The sequence below is a fragment of the Cyclopterus lumpus genome, chromosome 13, assembly GCF_009769545.1.
Source record: "Cyclopterus lumpus isolate fCycLum1 chromosome 13, fCycLum1.pri, whole genome shotgun sequence".
NCBI classification, from domain to species: domain Eukaryota; kingdom Metazoa; phylum Chordata; class Actinopteri; order Perciformes; family Cyclopteridae; genus Cyclopterus; species Cyclopterus lumpus.
This window is the reverse complement of record NC_046978.1, coordinates 1,826,219-1,842,217: the sequence shown is the minus strand read 5'-3', so window position 1 is coordinate 1,842,217 and position 15,999 is coordinate 1,826,219. Positions and strand designations below refer to the sequence as shown.

General features: G+C 40.6%; 1 protein-coding gene and 1 non-coding gene across 3 annotated transcripts; both read right to left on the bottom strand.

Moving 5' to 3' along the window:
* Window positions 1-1,131: 1,131 nt before the first annotated feature.
* On the bottom strand, window positions 1,132-12,993 carry LOC117741572 (P2Y purinoceptor 3). Of its 2 annotated transcripts, XM_034548683.1 has the most exons (5): window positions 12,878-12,993; window positions 12,637-12,720; window positions 10,604-10,708; window positions 3,714-4,141; window positions 1,132-3,530 (listed from the first exon to the last, which is right to left on the bottom strand). In XM_034548683.1, the coding sequence occupies exons 4-5, from the start codon at window positions 4,130-4,132 to the stop codon at window positions 2,858-2,860; spliced, it is 1,092 nt and encodes a 363-aa protein (XP_034404574.1). In that variant the 5' UTR covers window positions 4,133-4,141; window positions 10,604-10,708; window positions 12,637-12,720; window positions 12,878-12,993; the 3' UTR covers window positions 1,132-2,857. The 2 variants fall into 2 exon arrangements, with proteins under 2 accessions (XP_034404574.1, XP_034404573.1); XM_034548682.1 differs by lacking the exon at window positions 10,604-10,708.
* On the bottom strand, window positions 7,567-7,639 carry trnaa-agc. The gene has a single exon. It is a non-coding gene; the product is annotated as a tRNA-Ala (tRNA).
* Window positions 12,994-15,999: the final 3,006 nt, after the last annotated feature.

Here is a 15,999-nt window from a genome sequence, read left to right as displayed (position 1 = left end):
GACCTGCAGCATTTTTTTTGTAAATATCCATAAGAACACATCACTTTAAACCCGATATGCTTTTCCAAGATAGGCTACAGTATAAACTCCTAGCATGTATGTCTCTTTAGAAGTAAACGCTCTCAGAAAGCCAGAGAGTGATACACTTTATTTTCATTCTACTTTGGCAATGTTCAACCAATAGCTTCATACCACAGTGTATGATGATGCTGGTGAAGTAGAGGGTCAGCATTCAACAGGTAGGAGAGGGGGGGGGGGGGCAAAACATGTATTTTACTCATGCCCAATAACTGTTATATGGTGCTTCCCATGCAGCTGTATGGTTTAACAGGTCCTTTTGTCTCAGAGGAGTTCTGTGTCACATTCCCTCAGAGAGGAGCAGCTGCTGACTGCAGCGCCCTCCACAGGCTGTTCAATGCCAGGTCACTGGTGGTGGATAATTAGGACTCTGTGCTAAACTCCCGACACAAATTTAGGAGTTGCATTCAACATTCTGAATATTCATATAGCAGCAAACACATATTTGCTTTGAAAAGATATGCCTACCTGAGCAGAGAAGGAAGTGGCTCTCCCTCTGCATGTGTTGTTATCCGAGCTTCTCCCAGTGCATCATGGTATGTGCATCGAGTGCGCCACTGGTTAGTTCAGTGCGCTGCTCTCATGCGGCGGTTACAGCTGATGATGCCGTCCTGACCGACAGCATCAGGGCCAGGTCTATATATATATATATATATATATATATATATATATATATATATATATATATATATATATATATATATATATATATCAGGTCTCCATGCTTCCGCATCTGCGTGTTTAACGTCACTTTGCTATGAATTGTGGGTAATTCCCTTGGGCAAAGTCTGCATCTAACGTTGACTTACGGAAAGGGTTCATAAAGGGCTCCAAATGTCTGTTTGAAAGCCCTCAAACACTCACAGATTTGACCATAGGGCAGAGGGAGAGGATTGGGCCTAGATTTGTGTTAACCTGTAAATTCAGGAAAAGTTGACATTTTCAGGGTGCATTCCAGACCAATGTGAGTCGGTATAAGAGCAACCAATTCTTCATGTTGTAAAAAAGATAATATAGACAATATTTTCAATGTAAATTTTCATTTTGTCTGAATGAAGAAGTAGAAGGCATTTTTAATGGCTTTTTTTTTGTGACAACATACAAAACATTTACACAAGCAACTTACAGGGGCTGCATGGTAAGATAAGGATATATACACAAACCTAAATGTTTGTATATATAAATTATATCTATGTAACAAAAATTAAATTATATTTTACAAAAATAAGAATTGTTCTAAATAATACTGATTGACACAAATATGTTGGCACAGTGTATAGACATCTGAATCGCTTTAAACTGACCACACACGTTTCAGACAGATGTGGAGAAAATAAAAAGATATTCAAATATTCAACCAAACAGAAAGACATACATACATAATAACTATTCATTCACATTTTGCTGAACAACATATAGTATATTACTACATTACTGAATATACATGCTGTCCACACACGCACACGCACACACACACACTTTAAGCACAGGACCTCATATTCTGGTCAAAATTCTACTTGCATTTGAAATGCATAAAATGTACATGTTCACATTTAACCAATTGACAAAACATTTATTCCCTCATGGGTGCCAAACTCAAACCACAGTTGCAAGTGAAAAAGTATCACTTCCAGTGGCTTCGGAGCGAATCAAAGGTTGTTGGCAAATTAAATGTATTTAAAAAAAACAGCATTATGATTATTTTAGAGATATCATTTTAATTTGGATATCAAATTGTCAATTTAGAGAGGGCTACATGAGTGCCTGATCTTCAGCTTGGACATATATCCAATATATCCATTGTTTTCTTCACAGTGTGTCTGAAAGACAAGTTGCAAAAGTAATTACAAATAACCAAATTCACAAACTCAGTAACTCAGTTACTTTGGATAACTCCAAGAAATAGTAGAAGGAAGTACACTTGTATGCTGTGCATATTTAGACTATATTGTATCCAGTTCAAGCTATCAAAACACTACTAAGTACTAAACATTTCACATGTACTTTAGAGTACCTCATTAAGTACACAGATATCCTTTTCATGAATGGCTCTATCCCCTATTATTCATTACTTATTTTATTATCTATATACCTCCAAACTTCCATCAGCAGAGGTGATGTCTTGGAACAGAAATCCTTTTTTCATGGGAAAGGATCATATACGAACCGGAAGTGGAAAACTGCAGGCTGAGCCTTAGTTTAACTCTGATAACAACTTTTAAATTTATTAACATCGGCATATATTTTCAATGGATTTCCTTTGCTGACTGGAGAGTTTAATGAACAAGTGGGGGAAACTATAGACTGAGGACCTACTTTACTGTGGTATGAGCTGGATAATTAAGTTTAGTTGGCATCAGTTTATCTCTGATCGTAGTGGCTGAGATTTGGTCCTTACTGGATAATATGTTAATGACCGTACAATTTTACAAAGAGCATAACCAACATTTCAGTGCAGTGGGGTTGCAGCAGTGGGGTGCACTCAGCGTCCATGCAACACCAAGTCTTACGTTTGGGGCAGAAACCGCAGAACTAATACTCCATAAAGAAATGCACATTTCCCCACACAAGTGCTTCATGCTATTTTTACATGGATTCATGAACATTAATAATTGCTTTGAGCTTCATGCCATAGCGTATTTTATCCCCCGAATTTGCATTTCAGCAGTCTCCTTGACATCCGAGTAGCAAAAAGGACTTACATTAGAACATGCATAAGGAAACTCAGCAACCAATACATGTACCACCTTGCAGCCTCAGAGGATCCAACCCTGTTGGCTCAAACGCTGGTGCCCTTGTAACTGAGCGAGGTGACTTTGAGCACAAACCTTCTGGTGCTCTGGCGGTAGCGTGGCTGGGTGAAGTAAAACAGAATAGGGTCCAGGAAGCTGTTCATGCTGGCAAACGGCCGGGTGCATTTATAGATGATTGAGAACAAGTTCCTGGTCTCGCATGGTGCACCAGGCAGACTGCGCACCACCAGGTACACGGTCTTGGTGAAGTGAAACGGCAGGAAGCTTATGCAGAACACCGCCGCTACCACGATGATCATCCTCACCGCCTTGTCCCGCTTCTCCCCAGTCGCCATGGAGACTCCCTGATAGGACACTGGGCGGCAGAGGATAAGGGCCATCCGACAGTAGCACACCATCACGCCCATGAAGGGCAACAAGAAGCCGAGGCAGGTCAGAGCCATGCCGTAGGGATAGTAGCTTACTGAGTTCTTGGGCGTGCTTAAATCGTAACACACTGTGCGGTTCCGCTGGATTCCCGTTGCAGCAAAGTGAAAAGTCGGCGCGCACAGGACAACGACCACCAACCACACCCCTCCACAGACACACCACGCCAACCTGCGGCCGCCTTGCTTGGGCCACATCGCCATAGGATGGCAAATGCCCACATAGCGTTGCACACTAATGCAGGTGAGGAAGAGGATGCTGCCATGCAGATTACTAAAAACAGGAAAATGAGAAAAAGAAAGTACTGTTAAGTCAAATGATATTAAGCTGTATTATTCTGTACTGTGTTGTGAGAAAGACCACGTACTCGTATTTAACTGAAAAGTAAATAAACAATGGAATACTTTTAACGCACAGCTGTATACAGAGATTATCATACAATATTCAGTATCTCACCTGTAGAATTGAAACCTGACAAGTTTACAGGTAAACTCCCCAAAGGGCCAGTAGTCATGACTGCCGTAGTTGTAGATGAGCAAAGGAAGTGACATCACATACAGGAAGTCAGCTATGGCTAAGTTGAGCATGTAGATGTTGTTTTTGGACAGATTGGGCCGAGTCCTCCATATCTTCAGTATGACAGCAGCATTAAGAGGAAGTCCGAGCAAGAAGACCAACGAGTACACAGCAGGAAGTAATATACGTTTAAAGTCTTCCTTATAGGTGCAGCGCAGGGCACCTGACCCGCTGATGTTGCCGACGCTGGCCAAGAAACCGTCTGCTGCCAATGGCTCTGTCGGCCATATGCTGGAAGAGAAGGAGTCCGAAGAGAAGGTTCTCGAGACGAGGGTTTCAGTCGGGAAGGAGGATGGCATCTTCACTTCCTAGAGGAGACCGGGAGAGACAAGACGAGAGTGATGATGTGTACATGCATACATTAAGGGGATTTTGCCCATCTATTGGAAATATTTAAATTCCACAAGAGATACAGTACACACTGTGGTAAGTGGTATTTGTATCAGTGTATTTAACAAGGACAATGCAGATCAACATTGTGAAATTGGAAGAATTAATGCAGCAGATGCATTTAAATACAGGTTAAATCAAGTCGGCAAACAAAGGGAAAACAGATTTAGCATAAAGCCGTTATCTCTATATTCAACATGCCTGTGTATGCATTTAAAATTAATGTTTTTGAGTTCTTCAGTGCCCATGTGATATATTCAAGTGTCAGTAAACACAGGCAGAGAGAGACATTCTCCACCAGAGGGCACAAGAGAACACAATATATTAAATGTATTCCATCAACATCTTCAACATCACAGAGAAACCCCATCAACACTGGACTTTTCCTTCAACCCTTATTTTACTGGAACTAAAGTATATAAGCATTAGCAATGAAATGTAGTTCAAGTATATGTAGTATGTAATGTAGTAAAAGTAGTACATTCTCATTGTATAGACTTAAATTCTTGCTGCATTAATATGTGGGCATTTCATTGTTGTAGCTATAAAGCATGTAATATCAACTCTCATTACTCTACAAGCTGTCGGATAGTGTGACCAGTGTTTCGTCTGCAGGATCAATCTGAGGAGTCAAAACTGAGCAATTTGGGATTTACTGAATGATATAATCTCATTATTCTATAACTATATATTATATCAGAATAAAATTAAAATTACAATGAAACGTTGCTTCTTTTTAATCGGTAACAAGCTAAAAATCTAAAATAATCACTGCATATCAGGTCACTGTATTTTTTTAAAGTAAAATCTTAAATCTGCAAAATAACATATTGTAGTATTGTACCAATACTTAATTAATTTCCACCTGTGATCGTTGTAACAAGGTGTTCACGAGGTATTTAGTAGTCGTACTTGCTAAGTTACGAGAATAACTGCACCGATAAATTTCACCCCAGCCCGCCCATTACAGTATGGTAATTTAATCCTTCCAACATTTCATAACAAGTGGAAGCTGGACAGCTGCAAGTTTGGAAATGAAAACCACTGCAGACTGTCTGGTCTCCCACTCACAACTCACACTGTCTGGAACACAGAGATTCATCAACAATCCTCACTACTGCTCCTCCCACCGACATCACTCATGTGCATTTGCGACTAAATCCTATGTGTGTGTGTGCGTAAGAGTGCATACATGTGCGGCGTCCTTTTAAGCTTAAAAAATAATGTCTTTGTTTTTTTTTAAACGGCGTATGTGTTTTAAGTTAGCTCCTCTGTGTGGGTGTGTGTGCAGTTTGTTGTGAGGAGCAGTGACGCATGATTTCATAATTCCTGGCAGAGTGAATGAAGGACAGGAGGAGCATGAGGGAGCAGAGTGCCAGCAGACCGTTAAACATTTCACTCCACTGAGCCAATGTGCGGGCAAAGAGAACTAGCTTTTGGAGAATGCACTGCAGTCAGCTTTATTTGCCGGTGACTCATTTCCAGTGTGATTCTGATTTTTCTAGTTGACGAGCAGCCTGTCTCAAAAAGGCCTTGAGGCCAATGTTCTTGGCTGTCCTGAAGCACACGGACATCATGACAGTCATTTAAAGCACACTGCACTTTAGAAGAGAGATTTATGATTAACTGATCAACAGGCAGCACATTTTAAGATGTGAGGGGGCTCTCGTTTTGATTAGAGGTGCCTCTCATTCGTGATCAGGCCTGCCTGTAGTGGGCGAACCATGCCTTACCTCCAGGGGTGAAATGGAACAAAGAAGATCCTTAGATTCATTGCAATTCTCTCTTGAAAGATTCATTGTTGATTGAAAAGTGAGGTTGTATTCCTGATGTTGGCATGCATGCAGCATATCTGCAGTTTAAGTGTTAAAGAGCGGGCAGCGACACAAAACCAAACATGTTATTTACTTAACTAAAGAACTGAAGTGGTCAATGGCAGGTCTCCTTAAGTGTCCTAATAGAGAGTGGATCCTACAAATCATTGATCCACAAAGCAGGAAGAACGGCTGCGATCTGATAACTTAAAACAAGCGCATCTTTCATTCCCATATTGAATATCTGCACCTCGCTACCTGCACAGTGGTACAGATAATCATACATCACTGAAGGAAGATATTAAACGTAAACCCTCCTACTGAGATATCTTATCACTTTAAAGTAACCTGTGCCAAATGTAATTAAACACTTAAACACATCCCGAATAAGTTTGAATGGAAGTGTTTACTGGTAGAAAAGAGATATACACCCCAAATTCACCTTTCACTTACAAAAACAGCAATATATTTTGTATGTGTGGCTTTAATGAGAACTGAATATATGTCAGTGCTCCTGAAAAACTGAGTATGTGTGTGTTTGATAATGGTTAAAATGTTCACTCTAGAGAGCAAACAGTCACAGCCCTTCAAGTGGTCATATCCCCGGTCTGTGTGTGTGTGTGTGTGTCTGTCTGTCTGTCGTGTTTACCCACAGCTACTCTCCAGGCATTGATCTTAGTTTAAGAGCAGTAAAATAGAGAAACACATTGAAGTACCCAAGGGAAAGAAAATGGGTTAAAAAAATAATAAAAACACACATTTTGGAAATCACAACTAAAGTTTATATAACAAAAATTATTTCAGAGTAAATGCTTGTTGTCAGCATATTTGAGGAAATGACATTGTCTGATGCATATTGATGTGTAGGTATTAAGAAAAATCTTCTCGCTCTTTTAAAAACAAGTCAAAGAATATTAAATGACGTTGCAAAATAAAATGACAGCAGAAAAAAATGAAAGTTGTAGGAAAGTAATTTGTTTACTCCATTCACGACACTAGCAGCAACCATTAATTAAAACATTGCTCATCATCCTTTGGGTGTCACAATGGCTCCGAAAGACTTATCTACTTTTGACTCAGTGTAGCCTTTTCTTCCCACACAGTCGTAGTATTCTTGGCAAGCTTTCTGAAACCTGTCCATACATCTTCTCTTCAAACTGTATGTGGGAAAACACGTGAAACGTTTTCTGAAACTACCTCGAGGGGAACATCCTGTGATGTTGTGCTATTAAAAATACAATTGTTTTTATTCTCAATTAAGAACTTAAAATGCTCATATATACTCATTATTAATGGAGATTTTACCATCAACTGAAACTCTTAGTCGTAAGAGATCACTTACACGTGTTTGAGAAGGAAACGCGCTGTTAATGCTCAAATATGAAGAACACTGTAAAATAGATTAAAGATGACCTAAACTGCCTGGCAACAAATATAGCCATTACTCCTCTACACCGCCCTTTCATTCGCGTGATAACCAGCAAACACCCTCTTTCCCTAACGGAAGAATGCGCTGTCAAAAAGGTCTTTGGAGAATGCGGGCATCGATCCCGCTACTTCTCGCATGCTAAGCGAGCGCTCTACCATTTGAGCTAATTCCCCTGCCTGCGCACGAGCTGCAAGTATGAAAAAAAATTTAACAGGAAGTACACACCCACCTCGCATGCTAAGCGAGCGCTCTACCATTTGAGCTATTTCCCCTGCCTGCGCACGAGCTGCAAGTATGAAAAAAAATTTAACAGGAAGTACACACCCACCTGACAGTGACGCTCACGCACTACTCTGTTTATCGCTGTCTCTCTCTTTCATGCTTTGACTCGAGAGGAATGCTGCCGCACATGTTCCGCCCTCAGGCCGGCCAAGAGGCAGAGCGGAGGGTGACGAAGAGTATTTATATACCTCGAGTGTAACTCAGGGCATATAGGGATCAACAAATCAACATAACCCGAACAGACACGTAAATAAAACACGCCGTATACATCTTTAATGATTATTCAGCGTGTGGATTTGTAACCAAACCTTGTTCTGGTAAGGTAACACAACTGAGGGTAAGTCGGCCACAAGTTGTGATTAATCCACTACCTGCTGAATGGCGCTAAACAACAAATAGATACAGTTGAACATAGTAGAGCATTTAAAAGCTAAATGGGCAGATGTTGGTGGAGACCAAAAGAGAATAAATATTGGACTTTCATTCATCTGGTGGAATCAAACACAGCTCCACATTAATACTTTCTGCTGGAGGAGACTGTTTTAGCCATTCTATATTGTCTTTACCCACTTAGTCGTTATATCCACTGAACTAATGATTAGTTATCAAAAATCTCTTTCTGCAAATATTTTGTAAAAGCACCAATAGTCAACCCAACAATATATTTGCAATTTCGATATTAAGGTATTGGTCAATCACTAAATGTTTTCATTGAACATTTTTTAGTAATTTTACTGCCTTCTCTGTTGCCCTTTTTGGCAAATTAACTTAATAGAGCCGGTAATATGTGACTGGCAGAAACATACAGACTCGTACTGCATACTGTACACACAGACCCTCTCTGTCTCTGTTATGAACACCCAAAGAAGAGAGAATCGTTGAGTTGAAGAGAGAGAGCAGAGGACGATTCACCTCTCATTACAATACAACACACACACACACACACACGCGCACACACGCACACGCACACACACACACACGCACACACTTTGGCTGTAATGAATTTTAAAAAGGGCACACAAAAGGACAAGGAAGGAAACAAAAATCAGTGTCACGGCATGCAGACAGACACAAGCAGTCAAGCACACGCGCATGAAACATGACTCAAATTCAGCAGCAAAGCATTTTCATCTTCTGTACAGACAAATACGGAGACATGGACTTGCATGTACAAAACATGTCATCCTCTTTACTGAGATAAACAACAAACATTATTTCATTTTCCAAACATGGACAGATGAAGCTACAGTGGATAAACACACACACACACACAACACATTATTGCATGCTGCAGAGGCCACAGCCATTTGTCTTAATTAGGGAAAAATACTTCACAAATTATTTTCATCAATATGATGCAGGCTAATACAAGTATATCAATCCTGAGGACAGGCAGTTAAAACTAATCAGCTGCACCATAAATAGACTCATGGGAGATGAAGAAGGCGGCGTGTGCAAACACACACACACACACGAGTATAAAACAAGTGCTTGTTGCATGGGACCCGACCACAATCAGGGTACGGTCCTATTAGGCAACTTCCAAACTGTCCTCAGAAGGCACAGGCCGTCTCCCACATACAGCAGCAAACACATTTGAACTGATCCACAACATCCTTGGACCGGTTTTCTCTGAAAAATTATGTGTTTACACTTATTATTTCCACAGATAGAGTGTACAAGTACAAATACGGACTGAAGACACCAGCATTAATCCAGCAGAAAATCCATTCTGGCAGAGCCAAAAGTACAGATGGACAGGAGTACCTTCTACGGTGATATGGATCACACTCATGGCCGCAAGGGGACAGTACACAGCTCTCTGTTGGTAAAAATTTGTCTTAACTTGTAGCCCAAAATCATGTTGATGCTCGTCGCTGTGAGGATTTGGACCGACGATTTCATCAGGCATGAAAAGACTGATAGACAGCAGTTCTGGCTAGTCTCTGTGTGACTCTTGCCACACACATAGGAAGTGAATGCAGCGCTGATGAAACCAATCAAATAGAGAGACAGGAGAGTAGAGCATCGGGCACTGAAACATTACATGTCATTAAGCTGACGCTTTTATCCAAAGCAACTTACAATCATGTTACATTCATACACTGTAGACACAGCTACAGGGAACAATTCAGAGGTAAGTGCCTTGCTCAAGGACACATCGACTAGGGCGGGGATTGAACCACCAACCCCCTGATAGAAAGACGGACCTGCTAACCACTGACCCACAGTTACCCACAGAAACCTTCTCGGTTCCTTCTTTCATGATCATTAGACTAAGCTGCTGTTGTGTTTCACTTCATTCCCCCATTCTGACACTGTGTTTCTGGATTGGGTGGCAGGGAGGGAGAGGTTTGTTTTTGCTTTATGCAACTACCATAAACCTCCACATCCCCAGATGGACTAGCTGTGCCTCTACTGTCAATTTAGGAATAAAAGCATTAGGAAAAAAAATAAATGCACATGTAAGAGTTGTCATTTTCATTGTCTTATTGAGCATTTTGGGGGATTTCCTTAGCTTGGTCCCAGACTCCTGAATCATCATCCATCTCCGATTTGCTCAGCGGATCAAATTTGTCTGTTGCTTTCACGAATAAGAATAATGGTAATAAGAATAATGGTAATAAGCAACGCAGCAGTATAAATTGTAAGTCGACTTTTCCACCGGATTGGGGCCTTCTTAAATACTTCTTAATTTACTAATAATGCACAAACATCCCAGGGACACACAAATATCTTCAACTTTTGTTGTTGCCCATGCCCTTGTTTTTGCTCTCGAATGGTAATTGTTATTGCTTCTTTTTAATGTTGACAGAAAAACATGTTTTCCCAAACATAAGCTGTAACTGCTTTACCTTTGGTGAAGCAAAGCGCTTACAGAGTGGCAGGTGGCAGTTAGCCGGTGCCCTGTGGTGGATGTTGTCATGGGTCCGTGGTGCAGAGGCGATGTCAATGCAGCTCTAAAAGCAGAGTCAGTGAACCATGGAGACGGAACAAAAATAAATGTCATCACTGACTGATCTCTGACAATCTTTTAAATCCTACTCAGACCAGAGAAGCCATGCTTGGGACGGCCGTCTCTGAGATATTCATTATTTACTCACGGAGACAATACTGTGCACTTAACCTTTTCCAGTAAAGCACTTTGGCTGTGTTTTCTCTACCTCTCCGTCTCCGTCTCTATTGATCAGTGTTACATTAGTCGGCTCCCAGGCCGACAGACACAACAACACCAACAGAAGCCCGACCACCAGCAGAAAGGAATCTTCACTAAAAACACAATACCAAAGTCCCATGGCGTGTGAGCCAGGTCTTCACACGACAGCCCATCCAAACATTCCAGGTTATTACGTCTGTCATGCGACTACTAATTTTTACTAGAGTTCGGTACAATGTTTTGTAATACGAGTTTACTGCGTTTAATCCCACATCACTATTCTTCTACTGGTGTCATCAACAGCAGAGAATGACTTGTGCAATGACTAAAAGGAAGCAAGTACATCTATGCTTGTAGTACTCAAACAAATAACCAAATGACAGCACTTTATTGGAAGCAAGTCGTTTTCTTAAGCAATAATGCTAAATAAATACAGGTTTTTTTACTTCTCAATAATGAGGATTTGCTGTTTCTCTTTGTTTTGTGTGACATTACATTGCATATTCATAAGGCTAGACCGCAAATGGAACAAATGAGTATTTGAAGATGTCATCTTTGCCCCAGGAAACTGAGATGGCTATTTTTCACCACTTTCTCCGACACAATTATTAAAGTAATTGTATGGAAATCTCATGTGAGTGGGAGCATTTGACCAACAGCTATCTTTTTGCCACCTGTACAGCCTGTTGTGATGGGATCCCATGAGGACGCGTCTTCCCGTCTCTATATGTTCTCAGTAAAGTATAAACTTAATCTCCTGCTGCCTTAAGTTATCAATGTGAGCCCAGTGTTATGAAACATTGTACTGGGTTTTCTCAGATGGTTGATGCAGATATTGAGGTTGTACTTAATATCTGTGGAAATGCGAGTCGTCATAACACTTCAGTGTTGCTGAAATGGAGTTGCTGAAATAAATGCCATGTATCTTGGATAACAAAATCCATGAACAAGAACAAACCTAACATTATCTGGTCCATTGTTCTTAATGCTCGTAAATCGCATAAAATGTAACATAAAAAGTCAACTAAATATTTCAAGATTTTCAAATAGCGATTATTTCATTTTTATCCCAGATGTCAACAATTAACGTGTTTGCTCAAGCTGAAAAACCAACAACAAATTCATGGGAATAGAGGAAGTTACCCAGAAGGATTTTATGGCCTTTTTATGGCTTAAGGCTAATACTTTCTTTATCATCTGACTCAATTTTTATTGTGACCGTTATGCAAAAGCAAAGCTTCACAGAGATGCTGTCACAAATATCCTCACCTGGTATGTGCACAGTAAAAAACCCTGTTGCCCTGAGGCAGGCCACTGTGCAGCTGGCATCAGGTTAATGCCTTGCCCGAGGGCACTGGGGTTCTGTCCTATTTGATATCTATGATGTGTTCGAGTTCACAGACACAGATCTAGATAGACATTTGCCACAGTTGGTGGGTTTAAGGGACGTTTCAATGACTTATTGTACTACCAGTTGTGTATGTGTGGTTTATTCCGTTTGTATGTTTCAATAACACCTCCTCAATGCAGAAATATTTCACAAGTCACAACAAAACGGTACTAAGAATACCGTAAAGATACCACAGGAGCTACAATAACATGTAGATATGATTGATAGCAAAACAAAGCAGCGCTATGCCCCACGGGGAATTTAATTCATCGCTTGAAATGTTTCACTCCTTTCACAAAAGAAGCAATAACACTGTAGAACAAAGAAAAAAAAACACTTACCCACAGTGACAGCGAAACAAATAAATAGTGGCAATATCAACAAGTTGACGCCATGGTGCGTTCCAGGACTGGTCCTGCTCCTCTCTGTAACAACAAAGACCAGTTGAGCGTGGAGGGGGGAACCCCTTTGTAGGAAACAAGTGTAAATAAACCACTATGGAGACACTCCGAGCTGTTTTCTATCACCAACAGCGAGTGAAAGCGCGCTGTGAGCTCTCCGGTTCTCTATCTCCAGACCAACCTGCCGTGAAGTCGTTCCGGTTGCTGCACGCTGCCTTTACACTGTTGCCGTCGCTGCTGCAGCGCTGCACTACTGCGCGCGCTACAACTGGGGCCACGCACGCGCAATGAGTCTTGCGCCACATTGATGGACTTGCAGGAACACGATAGCACAAGAAAAGTCGTGCACTTGAAACTCTCGGGGCTTCAACATGACAAAAGTCATATAATTACCTTTAAGTATAGCAACAATATTTAAGCTTCGTGTCAATTAACTGAACTCACTTGTTAATATGGCCTTTAAGAAGCGTCAGCAAGCAGCCTGTTGTATTAAAGTAATACTTTGAAAAGTGTTTAACCCCTTTGGCAAATAGTCTTTGTATAAAGAGTCATTCTTTAGGATTGTATTCATAATGAGGTCATGAATCAAAGTCCATGCACTCACCATGCACTGCCTCGGTGTGTATGTCATTAATTAACATTAGTAGCTTTTGGTCAACATCACTGACTGTTGTCTCAACACATTGGGATTTTATTATACTTTTATTGTTCTCGTATTTGATTTGGGAACATTGCTGTTTCCTGCTCAGCGTCCGGTCTCCATCACAGAACAGGCTACAGGTCCATCTGATAAGATGTAGCTACTTGCCACACAACAGAGGCATACATTTTGTAAGCCACAACACAACTTAATGTACCTGCTTCTGGAAGCCTCGCCGAGCACTGATTGCTGAGTGACACCCAGGAAGTGTTTTTGTTGAACAAAAGCCAGCTGCGTGTGAAAGGAGATGGTTCACACTGCTGCTTCGGGTGCCTTAAATCCCTTCAGATTAACAGTTGCCTTCCTTATGGTTGGAGTATGTGGATATGTGTGGCGTGTTTTAAACATTTTGAGTAACTATGTTACAGTGGTACAGTAGAGAATATAGCCACAGGTGGGTCTAAAAACAGTGTATTACTGAAGTAATGGTTGTGGATCCCAACTGGAGACTAAGAGACTGAGCTCTGAAGGAAACCACTGTTCCCCTAAGTACATGCTTTCAAATTATATAAACTATTGTTGTAGGCCTGGCGGCTATAGGCTATATGTATTCTTCAGTTTTGTGGTCAGTCACGTACACAAAATCTGCCTTTCAAAGTCCAATTGTTTATTATGAACTGCCTGTTCCTGTTGTTCTTGAGCTACCCTCCTCTATATTTCATTTCTTATTGAGTTTGATTATGAATGATTGATTTGTCACATTCAAAGCCTGCCGCCATAACACCTCAGACCTTCCTGAACAGAGAGGGTAAGTGATGGATCACGAAATGTTCGTGAGGGTTGACTCGAGAAAGGATGAAGAAATCCCCCAAAAAGTCAAAGTCCAAGTTAAGAGTTTGTGGTGATGCAAGGGACGCACATAACTATAATGTTTATGAGCTTGAATTCAAGCCAACATTAGTGTCAAGTGGAATAAGCCGCTGCTGGGCCTGAGACACTGATTATCTGTCAGATGCTTAGAGAGACTCAGTACACACACGGATGATGGCTTCCATGACCCTGGACCCCACACTGACAGAAAAACTAAAACATCTGCACATATAAATACCCTGAACCTTGAAGGTGTAAAGATATGATAAACCGAATAGCTTAATGTACTTTATGGCCAACTGCAGCAAACATAAAGCATGTAGGACAACTGATAGCAAGAATGTAATGTAATGTAATAGGATTAAATCACTTCTTTGTTTTTTTTTTTAAATGAAGACATGTGCAAACAGGGAAGTAAGTTAATTTCCCTTCAGAAACTACTTACCCAAAGCTTAATCAGCAAATTTCGTAATGATTATTATGTATCATTAGAGCCCAAAAAAAGCTCATTTCAGGCCTCTACCCTTCTTTTTCATCTGCGATAGCGTGGCTTTAAAAAGCTAAACACATCCTCATGAAGCTGTGGTAGTGGACCGTGTCTTTATTTAGCAAAAGCCAGGTCCTCCGTAGTCTGGAAGTGTGCTGCAAAAATGAAACTGGAGTATTGTGGTGTATTTCAGACATGCAAGTTACATAACACACTTCTGATTGAATCCTTTATTTTGCACCGTTCACTTGATAGCCGTCGAGTCTTCGTGTGAAAATACTTTTCCTGGCAAATATTCTGATGACCCTCAAGCTTGTGAACACCACTTGAGCTAAAAGTCTTCATTTCAAACGTTCACAAGCCTGCAAAAGCCTTCAGAGGCGGAATGTGATGCATCTGGTTTCTCCAGGTTGTCGTACGCTGTCACCAACTTAAAAATCCATGAAACGACTGATGCACATCAGCGCTAACTGTGTGCGAATGTGTGTCCGTGCACAAGATGCAGCACTGTTTGAGAGTCAACTCCAGCAGGATGTGATGAGTCGCCTGTTGTCTGCTTAAAGAGTCATTTGTAATTAGTTTGAGTCGGCTGAATATTCCTCGTTTTTAACTAGTTCTTATTTGAGAACCACAAAAAAACCCAGAGAGAAAAGACACAAACAGGATTTCAAGATAAGTTCTTATAAAAGGTGTTAATTTGAGGAAATACCAGCGTATAAAGAATAAAAAACAAATATGTATTTATTAAAAAGTGATTGTTACAGGTTCTCTTTTTGTTTGTATAAATATATGCTATTGGCAGACTTATCGTAAAAACACAATGACTAAAAAAACATCTGATTAACACTTAAGTAATCATGCAAAAAAATAACAAAAATCAAGCATAAATCAACGGACTGAGAAACAAAATGCAGACAGAGCTGCAGATGCAGGAGTCGTTACATCTGGAGCTGTGGGGCCATGTGCTGCTGTTGGATCTGGCCTGCAGGATCCCAGCGGATGAATTACATCATTAGTTTCTCAATAAGGACTCTCTATGGCCACTGTGGTCATTATCTACACTTGGTGCCTCAAATCTGAAAAATCCCTACTCATTAAAGTGAGACGTTTGAATGAAGAAATACATATTTCCTCTTATGAAGAAACGGTTGAATTTGAAAGCAATAAACCACACCTTTTTCTAAATCAGACGGTTCTGTACTTACACCCATATTATCATTTAAATGTTTTTAGATTGACGAAATGATCATGTTGTGGCATTGATCAGCTCTTGTAGCCTGCATGCGGGCATGATTGAAAGTAAACC